At 42.3% G+C, this 20,952-nt stretch overlaps 1 protein-coding gene across 1 annotated transcript in view; it reads right to left on the bottom strand.

Moving 5' to 3' along the window:
• The window catches only part of NEB (nebulin), a gene marked incomplete at its 5' end in the record, with an annotated part of 51,222 nt that extends 30,275 nt beyond the window's left edge, over positions 1-20,947 (bottom strand). The window contains 38 exons of the mRNA XM_027908313.1: positions 1,997-2,101; positions 2,306-2,410; positions 2,885-2,989; positions 3,256-3,360; positions 4,372-4,476; positions 4,747-4,851; positions 5,043-5,147; positions 5,302-5,412; positions 5,658-5,756; positions 5,924-6,028; positions 6,120-6,224; positions 6,769-6,876; positions 7,184-7,291; positions 7,546-7,653; positions 7,915-8,019; positions 8,275-8,379; positions 9,128-9,325; positions 9,740-9,853; positions 10,541-10,648; positions 11,118-11,222; positions 11,306-11,410; positions 11,952-12,056; positions 12,479-12,676; positions 13,647-13,760; positions 13,843-13,950; positions 14,794-14,898; positions 15,295-15,399; positions 15,485-15,589; positions 15,694-16,005; positions 16,811-16,918; positions 17,262-17,363; positions 17,526-17,624; positions 17,878-17,982; positions 18,273-18,584; positions 18,673-18,777; positions 19,336-19,440; positions 19,640-19,843; positions 20,750-20,947. Of these exons, the coding sequence (XP_027764114.1) occupies positions 1,997-2,101; positions 2,306-2,410; positions 2,885-2,989; positions 3,256-3,360; positions 4,372-4,476; positions 4,747-4,851; positions 5,043-5,147; positions 5,302-5,412; positions 5,658-5,756; positions 5,924-6,028; positions 6,120-6,224; positions 6,769-6,876; positions 7,184-7,291; positions 7,546-7,653; positions 7,915-8,019; positions 8,275-8,379; positions 9,128-9,325; positions 9,740-9,853; positions 10,541-10,648; positions 11,118-11,222; positions 11,306-11,410; positions 11,952-12,056; positions 12,479-12,676; positions 13,647-13,760; positions 13,843-13,950; positions 14,794-14,898; positions 15,295-15,399; positions 15,485-15,589; positions 15,694-16,005; positions 16,811-16,918; positions 17,262-17,363; positions 17,526-17,624; positions 17,878-17,982; positions 18,273-18,584; positions 18,673-18,777; positions 19,336-19,440; positions 19,640-19,843; positions 20,750-20,947 (4,809 nt within the window). The remainder of the gene's footprint in view (positions 1-1,996; positions 2,102-2,305; positions 2,411-2,884; positions 2,990-3,255; positions 3,361-4,371; positions 4,477-4,746; positions 4,852-5,042; positions 5,148-5,301; positions 5,413-5,657; positions 5,757-5,923; positions 6,029-6,119; positions 6,225-6,768; positions 6,877-7,183; positions 7,292-7,545; positions 7,654-7,914; positions 8,020-8,274; positions 8,380-9,127; positions 9,326-9,739; positions 9,854-10,540; positions 10,649-11,117; positions 11,223-11,305; positions 11,411-11,951; positions 12,057-12,478; positions 12,677-13,646; positions 13,761-13,842; positions 13,951-14,793; positions 14,899-15,294; positions 15,400-15,484; positions 15,590-15,693; positions 16,006-16,810; positions 16,919-17,261; positions 17,364-17,525; positions 17,625-17,877; positions 17,983-18,272; positions 18,585-18,672; positions 18,778-19,335; positions 19,441-19,639; positions 19,844-20,749) is intronic.
• Positions 20,948-20,952: the final 5 nt, after the last annotated feature.

Raw genomic sequence — 20,952 nt, forward strand, 5'->3', positions numbered from 1 at the left:
ATTGGCATGTGCATCCAACTCACATCTGCAGGGTTTGCAGTGTCGGGGGGCAGAGACCGCAAACATAAATATTATAGATAAATATTTATAGATAAATAAAGGAATGTATTTGGATTAAGTATATGAAAATATTTCCTTCCCTATCTGCAGAGGGAAGGAAATATATTCATATTTTTATAGGGAAGGAAATTGTGAATTTTTGAGGGGCAGAGGAGGGGAAATTGAAGCTGAAGGTGAGAGCACTCAAAAGGCAAAGATGGCATTGCTGCTCATCCAGGGAGGAGAAGATTATCTTGGTAAAGGCCATGAAAGAGAAATGCCTGATAAATCAAGGCCTTTTTTAAAGCTCTTGGAGAGGGCTCAGGTGGTGCTGTGAGCCGATGCACAGCAATGAAGGTACATAAAGCACAGACCAGCTCACACAAAAAGTGCCAGTTCTTTTTGGGTGGCAGAACGAAGATGACTGATGGACCAAATGAGCAGGGCAGCATCCCAGGTGATGCTGCTGGTGTGCAGGTGTCACACAGGCCTGGGGCTGCCCCAGTGCTCCCACAGTACCTGACTGCTCAGCCTGGAGCCCCACTTGGCCAGGAGGTTCCTGGGATCATCCACAACAACGCTGTACCTATCTTTGAGCTTCTCATAGGCAGCCCTATATAATTTCTGCTCAGCAGAGGTCACAGAGCGTGACAGGGGAGTGAAAACACAGAGAGGTCATTGTTCTAACCACTGGCACCTCTGCACAGGGATCACTGCAGCCTAGGGGGAGGTGGTGGCCAAAGGAGAAAAACACGTTCAAAACAAGGAGTATTCCCAAAGGTTGACCCTGGAAAGCCTAAAGCACAGTTTAAGGGTGTCTGTGTACCCCTGCCACCCCAACAAGCTCATTTCATCACTGACTTTCTTCATGAAAAAATAACAGCAGAACTCTAGCACAGATTCTTGAGCTGAGGATAAAAAGAGCACAGTGAGACGTGGGGGTAAAATACAATATTTTTTTAGCATTTTGTAAGTAAAATCTATAATCCCTTATTAAAAACTTATCACTTAATAACAGAAGACACTCAGGCAAGTTCACTCCATGGAGCCCCATGGCTAAAATGTTACTCATTTATGCTTCTGATATTAAATTTTCCCTTATTTGCTCTACTGAAAAAAGAACTGAATACTGACAATCATCCATAAGAAATTGTGGTTCATTTTTTATCAAATTGAGTATAAAATTATAGATAGCAATGGAGCTGGAGTTGTACTTGTTGTGAACAGTTTTTCTTACCTAAAAAGGTAAAACTATAATACATCAACTGACAGGTAAATAATTTATTGTAACAGCTGGTGAAAAATAATGAAATACCAAAATAGGAATCGAAACATCTGCTTCTTCAATGGAAAAGCATCAGAGCTGGGTGTGATATTCCAACAGACTGGAATCACCCAGAACATGGGGTGGAGAGAACTAATCCTACAAATTCCAGAGGTGATTTTAACCTTAAACCCCGAGGGGCTTCATTAACCCCCTGTACTACAAGGTGTGTCTATTGTTTCTTTGGCACTAGAGGAGAAAGATCAGATAAAAGTGAGTAGCAAAGTGGAAAAAATTCAAGGCAAAACATCTGGAATGAAACAAGACATAAGACTGCCTTCCTCCCACTGTTTTTTTTCCAGTGCTTTAGGAAAGCAATTGGATTTCTCTCTATGCCCTTCTCAGGTGGAAATCACCAGTGTCACCCCCACAGGCAGCATTATTTAGGTTATCATTTCTTTCCCAGTCAGCAAAGGAGAAGTTCCTTTGCACTGAGACAAATTAATGGGACGGGGGTGGTGATTTCACTTTCCAGGTTCTGTAAACCTGATAGTCAGGCAGGAAGAACAACCTCGATTTGAGCCTGATCTTAGGGCATCTTTAGGCCTGAATATGAGGCAGATCAACTTTAACTCTGGATTTACAGATTTTACTGCTGGAGTAGGAGGCTCCAGAGGAGCCTTCAGCACTCACCCCATCCATCAGCTGAGTTGCATATCTGAAATGCTCGTTGCTTGGAGAGTCAGCCACGTACTTGAACTGGGACTTGGTCTTCTCAAACGACTCCTTGTACTTGCACTGCAGAAAACCAGAGCCAAACACACACAAAAAGAAATCCCCATTTTAATCCAAAGAAGGGCCAGGCAATGAAAATGTGATTTTAGAGACAAACCCTGGTAGAATTCTTGAAGAGGTGTGTTTAAGTTTTGGTTGTAAACGTACAGCAAACGTGCAGCAAATGTCAACAAGTCACTCAGCAGCATCTCAGAGTGTTTTACTCACCCCACTGTAGAGCACTTTGTTCTGTTCTGCCAGGACAAAAGCTGGGGTATCCCATGCGTAGCAGCCAGTGCCCCTGAGCCATGCCAAGTCTTCCTTGTATTTAACCTTCGGAAAAGAAGTAAAAGGATGCAGGTTTAAGGAGATTAGCAGTGCTGAAAGGACACCTCAAGGTGTGGCACATAATTACGTCCGTTGTTCCATGATACAATAAATCAGTTACTCATGATTTGTGGATGGACTCAGGTTACTCACAAACCTAATCTGTCATTGACTGCTGGAGTCGCTGTGTGAATTGAAAATATTTATTCTTGCACAATTAAAGGGACATTGTATAATTAGAGATATGTACGATTGCAGGTCGTTAACAGACAAATGCAACCGGAATGAATCAGGATTGCTCTGTTAATTTGAAAAGCTGCAATTTTAGCCATTGCAATCACTCTGTCATTCCATAGATCTACCAGGAGGGAGTGTAAATCCCTTCCAAAATTTCACCTGCCTTCCCTCTCTTTAGAAAGAAGGCTTTGGTTTCACTTTAGAAACCGACTTTTAACATTTGCAGGACCCCTCTGCACTCACATCACTGATGGCATCCGTGACCAGGCGATGATGGAAATGCTCTGGACGGTCTGGGATTGATCTCCAGATTCCCAGCTGGCTCATGTAATTCTCCTTATATTTGATCTACAGAGAAAACATTGAAGAATGAAGTAAAAACAATTTAAAAGACCACACAGTTTTCATTTGTTTTTCTGAAACATCAGAACCAAGAGGGGAAACGAGATTCACCTTCGTAACAACAAGTGCGACCAAATCTAATATTCCAGGGAAGGAAATAATCTTATTTTTAATAATCATTTCACACATTTCAGTGGAACAACAGGATTATTGTAGGTTATCAAGTGACAGACACTAGCTGGGAATACTGGGAACAGAACTGTTGTACATACACTGCTGATGTCATCGGTGACCTTGCGATGGTAGACGATGTCCAAGGCGTCCTTCACCGTGTGGTACTTGCCCTTGGTGTTCTCAAAGGTCTCTTTGTAGCGCAGCTGGGCACAAAAACGACACAGAACACAACACATTCGTCTGCCAATAACTGTTTCAGGTAAAGTTCCTGACTGCCAGCAGTGCCAGCCAGGGCTGCGTTGCTGTCCAAACCCTCGTGGAAGCCCTGAGGGATTTGAGGGAGCTGCAGTTGCCCACAGTCAGTTGTGATTTGATTGAGATTCTGGTGGAAATCTAAGAGAATTTCACCCTGTTTCACAGGACACGAGTGCCACTTTTGGCATAAAAAGCTGCTTGTCCCTTCTTCCATGTCCTGACCGAGAACAGAGCAGGAAGATGAGCCCAGCCTGTGTGAAAGGCTTTCTCAGAGGAGCAACTGAGATGTGCAGAAGAGCTGGGGTGCTCCTTTAAATTATTTTCAAATCACTTTCAAGGAAGCAGTAAGACTAATTAACCCCTAGAACAAAAGCCCAGCTCAGTACTTGTCCGTTCATATCCTGCTGGTTCTGAAATATGTGGGAAAGATCTCCCAAATGGTGCTCTGTGCACTGCCTTAAATCCCAAATAACTGTTCCATGCTTGAAGGAAAAAATATCAGTTTCACCTTAAAAACCTTCTGTGCAGCAGCTCAGATAATTTTTCCCTCTAATCTACTCTTGAATTAAAAAATGAACACATTCTCAGTGACAGGGCAGTTTACTTCTAACTCAAAAAGAGATGAAAAAAGCTGATAAAAGGCATCCCATCCTGCTCCAGCATCAATCACTTCACTCCAGCCTGCACTGTTTGGAAGCTTGATGTGTAAGCAAATTACTCTATTTTTCCCTTGTTCAGCGCAGTGGGAAACGAAAATAAATTGTAATAATTGAAAAAATATTACAGTGACATCAAGTCAAAACTTAATAACCCCCATAATATCAAGCGGAAATGGCCATGCAAATGGAGTGATCTCGTTCATGACCCACACTGGGGTGCTGACTGATGATTTTCTGGGTGTGGGGGAAGGAATCCACGGGAAGGAAATCCACCAGGGGAGGTGCTCCTGCAGTACTCACATCACTGGCATTCAGGTAGGCCCTCTTGGCTCTGAGCAGGACTGGGGTGTCAGGGACAGGGGTGTATTTGTGCTTCATCTTCTCGTACTGGGTTTTGTACTTTTTCTACGAGACACAGCCAAAGGGAAGAGTTTTTATCTCAGGCTTTGCCAATCTGCAAAACAAGCACTTGGAAACAGGTACCTTATAAAACACAGGAACGCATTTTAAAAGTGGTTTCTTTGACCAGAACTTACAAAGGAAATGTGGAACTTAAGCATAAGAGAGAAAAAAATAAATGTAGGGAAAATGGTCTTGAAATTACTACTAAAATTAGAAATAAAACTTCTAAAGAGTTCAGCATAAGGGTAGCAATTAAAAAAAGCAATATCTTACCTCGCTGATCATGTCCTTGACTTGCCTGGCATGTGTAAAGGCTTGAGTCTGGCCATCAGCATGATGATGGGGCCTCTCTTTTGTGGCAACTTCTACGTACAGGTACTGCAGCAGGGAGAAAATCATTTTAAAAAATATCCACTGCAAGTAAATTCTACTTTATAACTCTGGAAAACCTCTGTAAATTCAGAATATAGACATAACCACACAATTTTCTACATGGATTTGAAGTGGCCTGGAAAGATTTTGCTAAGAGGGACCCCCTGATTATTTTTCCATTAATACAAGTTTTTCACCTGGCTCTGTATTTTTTGTCCTTCCTTGGCTCTTATCAAGTCAGGTGTGTCCAGGATGGAGGTGTATTTTGTCTTCAGCTCGTTGCCTGCAGCTCTGTAAACCAGCTGGAAAAAAAGACAGGCCCAGGAATTATTTCTTCTGTTCTTTTAACAGCTTTGCAATTAAAAGATTTCAGAAAACAAAAACAAAACAAAATAAAACAAACAAGGAGAAGTTAATTATAGGTATGAAATGGTGCAAAAATAACACAGAACTTACTTCACTCAAGTGGGTTTTTAGCTCCTGCACTGCTCTGTATCCAGGAGTGTCCAACACCACGTTGAATTTGGCCCACATCTTCTTTGCAGTACTAGTGTAAATGTAATTAGACTGGAAAGGAAAAGCAGTTTTATTTAGGAAGCTTTTATTATTCCTGGTAGGAAAAGACATTTTACAGTGTAAAGGACATTTTTAGTGTAAGCTGGCAGTGCTCTGAAACAACTAATTGGCTGCCTGGCAAGAAATTCTGTCCCAGGTCTTGGCTCCTTTTCGTGAGCAACGAGTATTTCCCTTCCTGAACGCACAGAAATAAATCAGATGTTGTTACAGGTGGTTCCAGAAGAAAAAACTCTTACCCAAAGCTTTTTGAGGTCACGAGCACGGACCATGTCAGGAGTGTCATAGAGGAAACAACCCAGGCCCTTCAACCACGTCAGGTCCTCTTTGTATTTAATCTGTGAGAGAAAGAAAAACCATCAGTCAGCTCTGGGGAGAATTTCACTGATCAGCCCCTAAACGCAGCGACAGAGCATTTACTGAATCCAGAACAGAATGGAAATGAGAGGAGGCAAATCCCACGTTGGGTATAGAAGATTATAAAAGCTGAGCAGGGGTGACTCACGTCGCTGGTGATGTCCCCGACGTAGCGGCAGTGCAGCACGTGGGGGGTGTAGGGCAGGGAGATCAGGTGGCCCTGCATCTTGAAGAAATCTGACTTGTAGATGAGCTGAAAGACAAAGAGCAAAGCCAGCATTTCACATGTTTGGGCACTGGGCAATCTCAGCTTTCTCTGTGTGTGCTGGTGGGAAGGCACTTACATCACTGACAGCCTCCTGGGTCGCTCGGACCTGCCGGATCTCGGGGGTGTCGGGAGTGGTGTGGATCTTGTCCTTGTTCTTGTGGTACGTTGCCCTGTAGAGCCTCTGTGACAGAAGGGACATGTTAACATGTTTTAAAACATTTTAACACAGGTTAAAACCCTTCAGCACACATTATAACATCAGAACAGCAAAGCAGTTTGGCACAGTGGGAGCACTCCTGACACAAATGTTGTTTTCTACCCAGGCAAAGATTTTCCACAGCTGTTTTCAACAGCAGCACCTTTAATCTTTATAAATTAAATAATAATTCATGGAGAATTTAAGTTCTAACCCTAAATATATGTGACTATGTATTGTTTAATTTTCATCCTATTAAAGCCAATGATCAAAGGAGTGAGTAAATACATACAAAACCTAAAACTATTGAGAGCCAATGTCATACAGATATTAATAATTTCTATTCAACTTTAACCACAGAGCAGTAGATTGGCCAACAAAATTAGGCTGCAATTCCCCTGTATTGATGATTCCTTGCCACTCCTGATGGATATTTATCTAAACTGCTCTTAAAAGCCTTAAAGAACAACTTAATGTCCTGCCACCACTCACAAATACAGCTGAAAGCAAATACATCTATTTACCGTACCTCGTTAACGACTTCATTGACTTTCCTCGCGGTTTCAAAGCCAACATCTTTAGGCCCCAGAGTGTAACCTTTGGCCTTCATGTGTTCATAGGCTTCTTTGTACTTCAGCTAGAAAGTGGGGAAAACAGAGAGAATCTCAATTTGATCAGGGTTCTACCTACACTGCACTTCTGACAGCAATTTGTGCTGCCTGAAGAGCCAGATTTTTAGGGAGAAATAAGTGAGATGGAGCTATATCAGAGTTAAATACCCTTATCAGATGGCCCAAGATTAATAAGATATTACATTTATATTTATATATATATAAATTATATATACAATTAACAATTTTGATAGCAATTGCCCAAGTTGAGAGTCTCTTTTGTGGGACTGTTGATCACCCCCATGGTGTGGAAGGATTGGATCCAGCACTTACGTCACTGCCGATGTACTGGGCGTGTTTTGCGTGCTGGAAGTTGGGAGTGTCCGTGGGAAGGCTGTACCCAGTGGGCAGGGCATTCACACCAGCCCAGCGATACAAATTCTGCAAGAGAAGGGAGAGGGAGTTTGTGACAACTGTGAGGGTAAAATATGAACCCCAGAGACTTCTGGTTCACAACTGGCAAAACTTCCCCTCTCGTCTGCATTAAATGCATCCTTGTAAGTAAGGAAGGATATTTTTCCACTTTCATTTTAGAGCTCTGGCACGTGGTTTAATCTGAAATAAGACATTAACATAGAAAAAATGTGCTTTTTAGCATGAGGAACTCTGTGGGGCCCCCAAAGCTTCCTACTCACCTCACTCTGTATCCTGTTGGCATTGTACGCCCGCTCCAAATCGATGGTTTTGTCAGTAGAAATCATTTTGCCTTTAACATTCTTCACGTAATCCCCACGATACACAGCCTGGGAAGGAGAGAAAAATCCGAGCTGTGGTGCTGCCTCACAGTCTGTGCTGTCTGGATGAAGAAATAAAACCTGGGGGGGAAGTTCTTTGGCTTCAGGCCATTAAGGATTTTAGTGATTGTGTCCACAGCGAGCTGTAGATAATCAGCAGTGATTTATTAAAATTAATTTATTAAAAATACATATTAAAGGACACATTTCTAGCACTTGTGAGGTAGTGGCATATGGAATATTGGGGTGGGAGGTGACACAAACACTTACCTCACTTAAATTCAAGGCACTGAGGATATTCTGGACATAGACAGGGGTGTCTGTGACCACAGTGAAGTCCTTCTTCATCTTTTCTGCCTTAGATTTATACTTAATCTGCAGAGAGAAATGCAAGAGCTTTGACTGGCAAGTCTAGTCACTGGTAATTGAATTTATTGTTATATTTGCTATGTATTTTAACACTGATCTATTCTATTAGAGAACCAACTGAAACAGAAAGTATATTGAAATTATGGCTGGATAGTAGAGAGGGATATATAACATTTTCCAGATGACATCTGGAGGAGAGTAAAGCTACAATGGAATGAAAAAAAAAAACTCCCAAGAAGCAAAATCAGTGTATTCACTCACATCACTGCGGAGATCATAGGCCTGCTTGGCGTGGAGGATTTCTGGGGTGTCCCAAACGAAGCAGCCAATGCCTTTCAGCCAGTTCAGATCATCCTTGTAGATCACCTGAAGTGTCAGAGCAGGGAAAATCAGTAAGAATTCCACTAGGATCTAATCCCTTACTGCTAGTCTGAAACACGAGTGTCAGCTAAGGTTTCTGGTACTTCGACTTTTTTGTTTGAAAAAAACTCAAAACAATTCCTTGTGGCATTTAAATGATGTTTCTTCATTGCTTTAATTTGGCCAATAAATTAAAAATCCAAATATTTTTTATAAAAACTACCTGCATGTCCTACTGGGCACTGATTCACTGACAGATGCCAGGCCTGCTCCTGGGCTGACCAGTGCGTAGGAGCTTCACACAACTGGGAATTTCTCAGACTCCCAAAGTTTCCACACCTTAATCAACCCAATAAAGGACAATTTAGGGATGGCAGAGCTGGTAGAACTGTAACGCCATCACCCAGTGCCTGCAGTGACAACTCTGAAGTTACTGGAATTGCTGCCCAGAGAGGTTGTGGATTCCCCATCTCTGGAATTGTCCTTGGCCAGGTTGGAGCAGCCCGGTCCAGTGGAAGGTGTCCCCGGGAATGGATGGGCTTTAAGGTCCCTTCCAACCCAAACCAGTCTGGGATTCTGCGATTCAACGCAACCCAGCCCCATCTCAACCACGCATTTATTGCCAAAAGGGGGTCCCAGTGGCCACTTCAGAGCTCTCCAACCCAATTTTGGCTGAATCCTTTCCCTCCAGCAGAGCAGCAAGGCCAAGAATCTCTGGCGAGGCGAGCCAGGAGGACGAGCTGTGTGCACTCACGTCGCTGACTTGGTCGGTGACCATGCGGACGTGGGCGTTGACCTGCAGGTCGGGCAGGCAGAGCCACTCGTGCAGGCGGGTGCGATAATCCACCTCGCTGATCTTCTTCTGGGCGTCCTTGGCAGCCACGATGTCCACCATGTCTGGCACGATGTGCACCTTGGCTTTGGTCTTCTCGTAGGCCTCTTTGTACAATCTCTGCGGGGTTAGAGGAGAACATTTACCGTTCTGAGGGTAAACCGGTGGTGAAGTTGAAGAAAATCATCAATATCACTTGGGCTGAGGTTAAAATTTACACCCTGCCTGCTCGAAAAACAATTTGCAGAACTTTATCAAGGGTGATAAAATAAGATTTGGTCAATTTCCATTGTGCTGGAGAGTTAAAAGGAGGCAGGATGTGTGGTTTCACCGTCACACCAAAGTCTGGCTGAGCAAGAAAAGTAACACTGGAGTCAAAAGGTTTAATTTGTAGGTGTATTCCAGAACTTGGCAATTCCACTGCCACATGCACATGGAAATGGGACACCTGGGTCAGTGTGGGTTCTTTGAGTGGCCTCTTCTGAGGTAAGCATGGTTTCAGCAGGAGAACACACCCCCAGAGCCAACACTTACATCAATGTTGAGCTTCCCAACTCTGAGGCACCGTTCCGTGTTGGGATCATCCTCCACCCCCCTGGGGATCGTGTACAGGGCTTTGAACTTGTCATACTCCTCACGGTATTTCACCTGAGCAGGAGCAAAGAAATGCAACAAATAACCGACTCCAACGAGCCAACTGTAATTTAGGAACAAAAGGCATCGGTAACAAAATATTTGGTTGAGTCCAACAAGCAGAGAAAGGCTCTAAAGCACAATCTTGGCTTTCTGTTCTATCCTAAATGGCAAAGGGAGCACAGCACAACCATCATGGTGTAAAAATAACAGCTGACCAGAAGGTTTTACAAGTAAATTGATGTAGAATAAGCATTTATTTATTATCGTTCCAGCTTTTTCATTTAAAGAGATCCATGGAGTGATGTAATAATCCTCAGTTCAGTAAAGCATAAGATGTTCTTCTGTACTTAGTAATGCATTATTTAAAGGTTTTTTTGGCATTTTTCTGACCTGGATGCTCATGAAATTCAGACTAAAAAAAAACTCCAACCAGACATTTCTAAGAGATAGTTTTGATTACTATAAAATGTGACTTTCTTTTTTTTTTTTTCATGACAAAAAGCCACAAAGACCAGTCATCCAAATGATCATCACAGAAAATTACTTATCTACAGACACATATTAGATCTCGATTAAAGAGAGAAAATAAATAAAGTCTTTAAAAAGTTTTTTTTTTTACCTACAGTATAAGCAAGGCAGGAAGGATTTCATTGTTATAACTGGTGATCTGATAAAATATAAAGCACTAAATTCACTTACAGTGCTGGCATTGTGCTTCAGCTCCTTGGCACGTGCCAGGGCTACGGAATCCGAGGGTATGGCATATCCAGTGGCCTTCACTTTATCCCAGGCTTTCCTGTAGAGATTCTAGAGGGAAGCAGAAAGTCTGTGTGAGTGGCAAAATTCTTTTCCTGAGTAATAACCAAGAACCCAGAGAAATCAGCAGAAACTTCAGTAGAAATCAGAAGCCCTTTTGGTTTTATTCAGACCCTGTAACTCTCCTTTAATATCAAGTTTAATCTTGACAGGGCACATAAAGGGTGATAAAATGCTTTCTAACTACTCATATTTGTTCTCCTACGAGGTTTTGATTTTGTTCAGGTGCAATTTTATTCAGGGAATGCATTTACTAGTGCATATATTTTGACAAGGCTAGAATTGCAGTTAAAAAATAAAGCCTCTGCCTGAAATAAAAGATCTTCTCTCCAGTCAGGCGGTGCAGAGGGTTATTTACCACTGGCTTTGGGAAGCTCCTTGTTTGGATATTTATCTTCAAACAAACAAACAAAATGCAAATAGCACCTTAAGAGGCAAAAGGACCTTCAGAAACACTCACATTGCTATAAAGATGCTTCAGATTCTGAACCCTTTCAGAATCCACTGTTTCAGTCACCGTTGTGTACTTGTCCTTGGTTTTATGGAACTCCTCCTTGTATTTCACCTGCAGATGAAAGGCAGATTCAGTTCATTATTTCAGTTCTTGGCAGCAAGAAGGGGAAAAGGCTGAGTGGGAGAAGTTCTCACCTCACTGGCATTGACAGCACTCTGCAGAGCAGTCACATACACAGGGGTGTCTGTGACCACACTGAAGTTCTGGAAGTTCTCCTTTCCTGCAGATGTGTATTTTATCTAAGGGGAAAACAAACAAACAAAATCATTAATGCTGAAAATAACCTGAGGATTCCCTGCCAGCTTCCTTACAAATCAGTTCTGGAGCCTGGGATTACAGCTCAGTTAAGACCAATTCTGAAAGTGAAAGGTCACAAAAAAGAAATACTTAATATAAAGCCAGTCTGAACTAAGGAATAATGAAAACTATACATCACTGATGGGTTTAAGAGCAGAACTAGGAAGGCAGGAGACACTATTTTACCAACAAAAATATCTCCCTGAGGTATCTTGTCCATACAGAAATAAAGAAGTTGTATCTTCTCACTGATAAAAACCACACCCTCCATTCTCCTGAATTTTCTGCTCCTTCAACATCACAAGGGATGTCTCTACAGCCAAAACTCAAAACCTGTATTACTACAGATTTAACAAAATATTTTGGAAGTAACAGAAATTATTTATTTTTGCTCTGGACTAGAACTAGGTGTCAATCCCAGTGAATCATTAAAAAAAAAACAAGTCTTATAAATATTTACCTATTCAAGGCAAACAAACTCACCTGACTCTGGAGGTCATAGGATTTCTTGGCCTGGATGATTTGTGGAGTATCCCACACATAACACCCAAGTCCCTTCAGCCAGTTCAAGTCATCTTTATACACTGCCTGCATGGATGGAAAAAGAACATGAAGTTAGGGAAGAAATCTGCCTTCTGCCTGAAGAAAACTAAGGAGAAAACTGCTGTTATTCCTGCTATTATTCCTGCATTCCCAATTATAATTCACAAGGATCACTGCAGTGATTGGTACTGTGCTACTGAGAATCTAAAGGCACAGTTAGTAATTTAATATTTAAATAGTATGAAAGATATTTGAAAGTACTTTATATTTAAACACCTTGGAAACAATTACATTACAAGTACCACTATAATGTCAAATAAGTTCAAGAAGCGTTTGCACAACGCTCTCAGGGACAGGGGGAGGATTTTTGGGGTGGTCTGTGAGAGGCCAGGACTTGGACTGGGTGATCCTTGTGGGTCCCTCCCAGCTCTGGATATTCTGTGATTTTCCATGAATGATAAACGTACATCACTCAGAATTTCCTGGGCTTTTCTGGCATGAATCACATCGTTTTCTTCAGGGGAACAATTCCACTGGTGGAAGTAATGCCGGTACTCCAGGTCACTGAGGATGTGCTGGCACTTCTTGGCCAGCACGTGGTTCATCATGTCACTTGGAATGTGGACGTTTTTCTTGGTGTCTTCATAATTCTTTCTGTAGGCCAACTGAAAAAAAACAAGGATTGGGGAAAGGGGGAGAGGAAAGAAGAATGATTTGCTGCATAACTTTGACTAACAGGTCAAGACCTGATTTCTGGATTTTATAGCTAAACTCCCATGGGATTCAACAGCATGAAATCTTAACTTTGATATTAATCACCATTTATTCTGATGAGGTTCTGGAAGGACAAGAATGACCTTCTTCACTTGCAGTTTTAACAGCTGGCGAGAAAATTAATAAGATCTCAAGATCTAAAAAGTCCTATGCTACAAACATGGTCTTCATCAAATTAAAGACAGAATATTTGGGATTACAGTGATTTTAGGCACTGCATGACTTGCTGTAAGTGCAGTGCTGATAACAACAAAACACCACGTGTGCACTCACTTTTCCAGTTCTTAAACTCCTATTTCAACTCAAAATCTACACTTTTATTTGTAAAGCAAGAGAATCCCAATTTCTTACTCCTCATATGCATAAACTGAAATAGAAATCACTATTCTATGTCTTTCTTTTCTTTTTCTTTTTTTCCTATTCCATGTCTTTATTTTCTTCCTATTCCAAGTCTTTCTTTTCTTCCTATTCCCTGTCTTTCTTTTTTTCCTATTCCACGTCTTTCTACGTCTTTCATTTCCTATTCCATTGTGCCTTTCCTATTCTATTATTGTCTAATAACTAAACAAATCCCTCTTTAATCTCCTAAATCACTTCAACTTCGATTAATTAACCCACCCATAAAATAACCAGTCAGGAAACACAGACGTGTTGGAATCACTTTGAGTGATGTTCTTGTGGATTGATGAGTCCAACTTGACCTCGGACGTCTTTTCCAACCTTAATGACTCTGTGATTTTAGAACCCCATTAAGCATTGCAGTGTTTATGTTTGAACAGTGAAAGAGTGGATTTCTTTGGTGAAACAAACAGTGAGATGAAGACAGTGGCAGATGATCTGCTCAGGTAACTCTCTCCTTACCGCGCTCCTCATTTTCTGGAATTCCAGCGAGTGAACGACACCGGGGAAATCCCCAATTTCCTTCCCTGCCAGGTAATGGCCTTTCAGTTTCTCATAGATTTCCTTGTATTTACGCTGCAAAATAGTCACGAGGAGGTTTTAGTGTTCGCTCTGACAGAAATATGGGGGAAAAGGGGAAGGATGGAGAATTCCTGACCTCGCTGTTGATGTGGTTTGCGTGTTTGGCTCCGACGAGAGGCACGTACTTCTCATCCAAAGTGTATCCAATGGGCTTGCTCTGCTCCCAAGCCTTCTTGTAATGTTTCTAGACAAAGCACACACAGGGTTTGGTAAAAAAAAAAAATCAGTTATATCTTCCAAGAAACACACATGTCATGTCATTATTTTTACGGAGTGGTACCCAAGAAAGTAAATTAATGTTAATTTTGAACCCTTGTTCCCTGATTTCTGCTTGCTTTATTATATTCATATCCAGAAGAGTAACAAAAATATCCAAAATGTAGACATGAACTCTTGTTTAAAAGTGCAGTATAGAATTGAGACTGATAAATTTATAGATATGTGAGTGAAATTGGGAAAAATCTGCAAGTAATATTGGTGTGTATCACAGAAACATTAACTGTGCCAGTGGTACTTTTCTAATACATCTTGTTATGTTTAATATTAAATATATTTACCTTCAGACTGAATTAGGAAGTGTCTACTTTTATGAATGAGTGGTCACTTATATTTTCAAAAAACAGAGGTTTCCCATTAAAATTAGTGAAAGTACTTAAAAGTAACAGTTTTATAATGTCCAGTCATCTACAATTTTCCTTTCTCACAAAAAAAACCAACTGTGAATTTCATCAGTAGCCCAGGAAGAGATTATTGGATGGAATTATAAATTGGTTTTGTCACAAAAACTCTACTACTACTATTCCCACTTCCAAACACCACCCAGCTGTGCTGTAAGACCAGTCCAAAAAGGAAAGGAATTATCCTGATTCCAGCGATCCAAACCCAGAAATTAAATAACTTCCCCTGTGCCACCCGGACAGACCTCTGACAGAAACAGGAGCAGAACACTTTCCTGAAGTCCATTTCCCATTCTGCTGCTTTCCAAACCAAGGAATCAGGGATGAGGTGGGGATTTTTGGGCTCCTACCTCGCTGTGCAGTAAGGACATGTCCTTGGCGTGGTGCAGTGCAGGAGTGTCGTCAGACCCGATGTACTGGCCTTTCTCAAGGTTAAAGGTTTCTTTGTATTTTAGCTACAAAAGGAAAACAAACACAGTGTCAAATCCACAGGAGAAATACATCATTCCAACCAGTCCAACTGTTGGAAGTAGACATTAATTTTCTCTAATGGGTATCGTGAGAACGAGACTCAATTTTCAACTACCACAAGCAAAAGCTATGTAAAGTCTCAATCAGACACATGCTATATCCTTCTACAGAAAAATGTTAAATTACTTTGGATAAAATGTTTTGTTGTTCATTTATATCTCTTCTTACTAAATTTATTTACCCCAGGGGAGCCCGTTATTACCGAAGCAGCATTTTCCAACACACACACAGAGGGTTAAACATAGCACAGCTGAGCGAAAGCAACTAAATCATCTATTAATTCTTGCACACAAGTTTCTATGACAAGAAACAGTCCATACATCACTCTGGTTGACAGAGTTCATCTTTGCCAACACGATGTCAGGAGTGTCAACCACACTGGTGTATTTGGAAAAGTTATCCAGGGCTTCTTTGGTGTATGATCTCTGCAAAAGAGATGAAATAATACCTCCAACACTGGGCCTGAGAAAGCAACGCTCTCTGTGCCACTGTTGAAATGTTCTCTCTCACCTTATTTACCAGTTCTTGGGCATTCTTAACCTTCTTGTGCTCCACCGAGTCCAGAGGGATCCAACCGATGCCACGAAGCCATTCCAAGTCGGATTTGTAGATGTTCTGAGTCACAAAGGCAATGGAAAAGGAAGGAAAACATTTAATTCAGGATGAATCAGGCACTGTGCTGGGTGGGCAGGGCCCAGCGCATCTGCAGCACCACTCACATCGCTCTGCAGGTCGTAGGCCTGCCGCGCGTGGATGACGTCGTTCTGGTCGGGAAGACACGTCCACTGGTGCAGGTGCTGGCGATAGTCAACGTCACTGACCAAGTGCTGCCCTTCCTTTGCCGCCACAACCGCCATGGCATCCACAGGGATGTGGATTTTGGACTTGGTTTTGTTGTAGTTGGCTTTGTACAGGCGGTCGTTCTGGATCTCGCCCGCGTGCTCGCACCACACCAGCTTGGGGTCATCCCTCATCTTGGCAACGCCCACGTAGTGACCTCTCTGCTTCACGTACTCAGCTTTGTATTTCAGCTGATGGGAGAGGGCAGAAACGGGGATAAATCAGCACTGACCGTGCCCAGGCTGGTTCTAACCTGGGAACAGCTGCACAAAGAGCAGATGAGACAGAGCTGTCCAGCCTTTGGTTTTCAGTACATGACCAGATAGATACATGAGGTAAACAGGAATATTATTTTTTATAGGCCTCCCACTTCAAAACGCAGCATTTTCTAGACTGAAATGCTATCAATTTTCAGGAATCAGTATTGTCAACGCAAGAGGAAATGTTTGCTAATAAGTGCATTTAATCTCATTTTTGTAATAAATTATTTCAATAAGAAATAACTGAAGAGTGGATGTTTATTTAAAGTACTTACATCACACCGTTTTGATAAAATGTATATTCAAAAAAAGAATCATGTAATAATTTTAATATCCATTATGCACAAGTTGAAAATGTAAAGTGTGTACCTGCTTAGAGGTTTTCAAGGAAGAAGCCTCCATAATGTGCCAAAAAAGTGAAATCAGAGCCATATATTAGAATCACAATATCACTTCAATTATTTAACATTTATAAAATATGAAAGTCCACCTCGGTTGGTTTTGAAAGGATATTTCTGGAGAGAGTGAATGTGGAAGGGTGAGTCTGACTTTCCAACACTGACATCTCCAAAACCCATTATCACCGAGATGGCTGAACTGTTTGGAGGACAGTGACTCCTGAAAAGTCTGGGTGTTAGCCCACACTGAAAGCTTTCTAAGTCTGTTGTTGTATTTTCAAGGTTTGTAACATTTCAGGTTTCTAAGCACTTGTTTTCCCAAGGAGAAAAATCCTTACCTCACTCTGGACATCGCTGGAGTGCTTGGCATGAGAGATCTGCACCGTGTCAGGGGGCAACAGGTACCCAGTGGCTTTTTCTTTCTCCCAACTCTCCTTATATAAACTCTGTGGGAAATAAAAGTGAGGAGGAATTCAACACTACTATAATGATAACTATCACAGTGTGTGTATATAAATATATATATATATATATATATATATTTCTAGGCCAGGTTGAACAGGGCTTGGAACAACCTGGTCTAGTGGAAGGTGGCCCTGCCCATGGCAGGGGGTGGAATGAATGAACTTTAAGGTCCCTTCCAACCCAAACCATTCTATACATGTGACCTACATTAAAATATAACAATAAGAAATCCTTCCTTTGGGTTGTTCTTAATAAAGCAGGTTTTCTAAATACCTTAGAAGAGTTATTAATGTGAGTGGCAACTGCCAAGGAGGGATCACGTACCTGGTTTAGAATCCTGGCGGCCTCCCGGGCCATATCCAGCTGTGGTGTGTCTGTCAGGGTGTAATTGGACTTGGCCTCATTCCAGGCTTTGTGGTATTTAATCTAGAACAGGGAAAGAAGAGACTGCCTTGTGGCACCATCACAGACTTGGGAAAACACATCAATTGTGCATGAAACGAGAGTTTGTAGGGTTATTGGACAAAGTACATTAAACACAGAGTCCTAAAAGTCAAATGTGGCCCAGACACCTGGGAGCAAACTCACATCACTGAGAATCTCCCCACTGTTCTTCGCTGTGACGTAATCAACCCTGTCGGCCACCGGGGTGAAGGGAAGGGTTTCAGCCTTTGTGCGGTACTTTCTCTGCACAAGAGGAAAGAAAGGAGGGGACAGTCAGATCCCCCTGGAATACAGCCTGGATAACACAGCAATTCTGAATGCAGACTCAAGGCAAGGAGGTTTCCATGGAAGGAAGGCTCTCCACGCACAACGAACGTTGTGCAAATATTACAGCTGTCTTTTTCATTAAAAACAAACTGATGTATTTACCCATTTACAATACTTTGGATGACTAACACCCTGGAGCAAATTTTAGTATTGAAAACCACTTTGTTACCTCACTCAAGAGATCTCCAGCATATTTGACATGCTTGACTCCAAGGGAATCATTGGGCAGCCATCCAATGCCCCGCAGCCATTCCAAATCAGCTTTGTAAACAGCCTGGGAAAACAAAACAGGGTCCCTGCTGTTAGTTACAGCTCCAGCAAGATCCATAAATACTGGCTCTTACTTCCAGTGGCTCAGAGGAGAGCAATAACTCCAACATGAGCACTACATCTGAATTTAGCGGTCTTTGAACCTGGCAAAACATAAGTGGTATATATTTTGTACTCCTAACAAAGAGCAAAACGAATTCTCTGAGTTCAGCAGATTCCCACTATTTACAGCTGAAGCAGAAAAAGAAGAGACAACTCATGACTGCCTTAAGGGCTGTTCTCATGCTGTCTTACATCGCTCTGGAGGTCGTAGGCCTGCCTGGCATGGATGACGTCGTTCTGGTCCGGGAGGCAGATCCACTGGTGCAGGTACGTCCGGTACTCGGCGTCGTTGACCAGAGTCTGCCCGTGCTTGGCTGCCACGATGGACATCATGTCCACTGGGAGGTGGCACTGGGTCCTCAGCTTGGCAAAGTTCTTCTTGTACTCCCGCTCGCTCTGAACTTTGGCTACGTCGAGGGCAAACTGGATTTTCGAGTCCCCTTTGGCGTCGGGAACTCCGACGTAGTGGCCCTTCTGCTTCTCGTGCTCCAGTTTGTATTTGTACTGGGGACAGAGCACAGCCCACCGTTAGAACAGTTACCAGGAGGAGTTCTCAGGGCATGGGAAGGTCCAGCTGTCTCTTGGCACTTACATCACTGGCAATCTCTCTGGAGGCCTTGGCTGTCTTGATGGGGATCGCGTCCGCTCTCAAATCGTAGCTCGCCTTCACCTCATCCCAAGCTCCTTTGTACTTTTTCTGAAAGGACAGAAAAAATGCCACACATGTGCTGAATGCTCTGCCATTTGCCATGGAAGAAACACAGAATTCCTGCCATCTGTGTGCTCAAATACCACAGATTTAGTTGGGCATGGCTCCTGCCTCCCAGCCATAAACTGTGCTGCCTTTAAAACATCCACAGGGCCTGCAACACCAGTTTTGCAACCCATAAAGCACGGAAGGGTGTTTGTATAAGTTTAGGAAATATTTATATGCCTTGGGCTCTCATTTATTTCAGTAAAATATTACCTGAATGGTGCACGACAATGATAATTTTTAAACAGCTTTCTGCAAGCATTTGTTTTAAAATGTCTAAATACTTTAGGGACACTCAGCACAGGGAAGGGAATGTTACAAGCCCTGTATGGGGACAGACTTCACTGAGATTTGTGTGACTTAATCTTCAGCTTTGGAAACAACATCTTAGAATGATATAATTCAGTGGACACACATACTATGTCAGAGAATTATAGAGAATAGTAGAAAGTAACAAATAATGTAGAAAGTAGAAAATGCAGAAAATAATGATTAACATACCTGGCTATAATTAACAGCATTAGCCTTGGCTAGGTTGATTTCAGGTGTGTCTGGCATAATATGGATCATGGTCTTGTCCTTTTCCCAGGCTTCTTTGTATTTTGGCTGTTAAAACAGTTTATTTTATATTATAATGACGGAATTTCACTTGACAATCGCATCAAATGCCATAAATCTCTGCTGAATTATCATTTTCAAACAATAAAAAGCTTGGAAAAGCATCGAGCTGAAAACGCCACTGCTTGATGCTGTATTTTAGCAGTGAGATTTCCCCCTTTCAGCACTTCAGGAGGTCGTTACGTACAATGCTGAGCTGCTCAGCGTTTGTTTTAGCAAGGACAACGTCCGGGGAATCCACCACACTGGTGAACTTCAGCCTGTCGATGGGTGTCCGGTACACGTTGTCACTCAGGAGGTCCTGGGCATTCTTCACCCTCTTGATCTCTGGAGACTCATTGGGCAACCAACCAATGCCACGGAGCCACTCCAGGTCTGACTTGTACACAGCCTGAATGACACAGGGAGAGGAAAAACGGCGGGTTTAAAATCATTGCCATCGTTATTTTGAATTATAGAAAGCAGTGTATGTTTCATATCCAGCTAGAGATGGATCAGTCCTTTTTGCATACAAGAGATGTCCATTGTAGCAAGTAAAATTAAATCTGGGAACCAGGTTTTAAGTAGTTCCTTTCTTAAATAACACCTTCTAAAAGCTTGTGGAGTTTAATAGAGGGGAAACAAGTGAAAGGAATTGCTGCTAATGGTGATGAATATTAAGATCTTAGAAGACTCCTTCTCTCCCCTCCCAAATCCTTAGTCCTCCAGTCATTTCAACAATACACAAGTCCAAACAAAAAAAAAACCAAGATTCCCACCAGGAAATGTGGCCAAAAGCAAGGAATGCGAGTCTCACCTCAAAGCTCAGAATTGGAACAGTGGAACAGTGACTGATGTTGACTGGCAAGCCAGCAAAGCCAACTCAGGAAATCAGTTGCACTGATTCCTCCTGCTCAATCAGCCACTGAAACATTTCACTGTACCTTACACTGTTTGCTTCCAGTTAAATATATTTCCAGCTGACTCAAATAAACAGGAGTAACAAAAGGCAGTTGATTCCAAGGCAGCAAACAGCTTTCACTCCTAAGTCCCATCAAAGCAAGAGAGACAAATCCTTCATCCCCTCCAAATCATACCACTCCAAAAGCACACGTAACCCAGCAGATACCAACTAAAGTTTTATAAAATTTAGAGGGAAAATGAGTGCTTCTTAAAGGTGAAAAAGAGCAGATTATAAAAAAAATTGAGGAAAACAGTCCAAAGATAAATCTGTTGTAACTGTATAATATCAAACCATCAAGACTACAATATATTAAATAGCAAGAGCAGCGACCACCACGTCTCTCGAGACACTCACGTCACTCTGCAGGTCGTAGGCCTGCCGCGCGTGGATCACGTCGTTCTGGTCGGGAAGACACGTCCACTGGTGCAGGTACTGCTTGTAGTCGATGTCACTGACCAGTGCCTGGCACTCCTTGGCCGCCTGCACCGACAGGGCATCCACGGGGATGTGGATCTGGGTCTTGGAGTCGTGGTAGGCCTTCCTGTAGAGGCGGTCAT

Source organism: Empidonax traillii, unplaced genomic scaffold (assembly GCF_003031625.1).
Source record: "Empidonax traillii isolate 1590-97213 ecotype Southwest subspecies unplaced genomic scaffold, ASM303162v1 scaffold1677:size138040, whole genome shotgun sequence".
NCBI classification, from domain to species: Eukaryota; Metazoa; Chordata; class Aves; order Passeriformes; family Tyrannidae; genus Empidonax; species Empidonax traillii.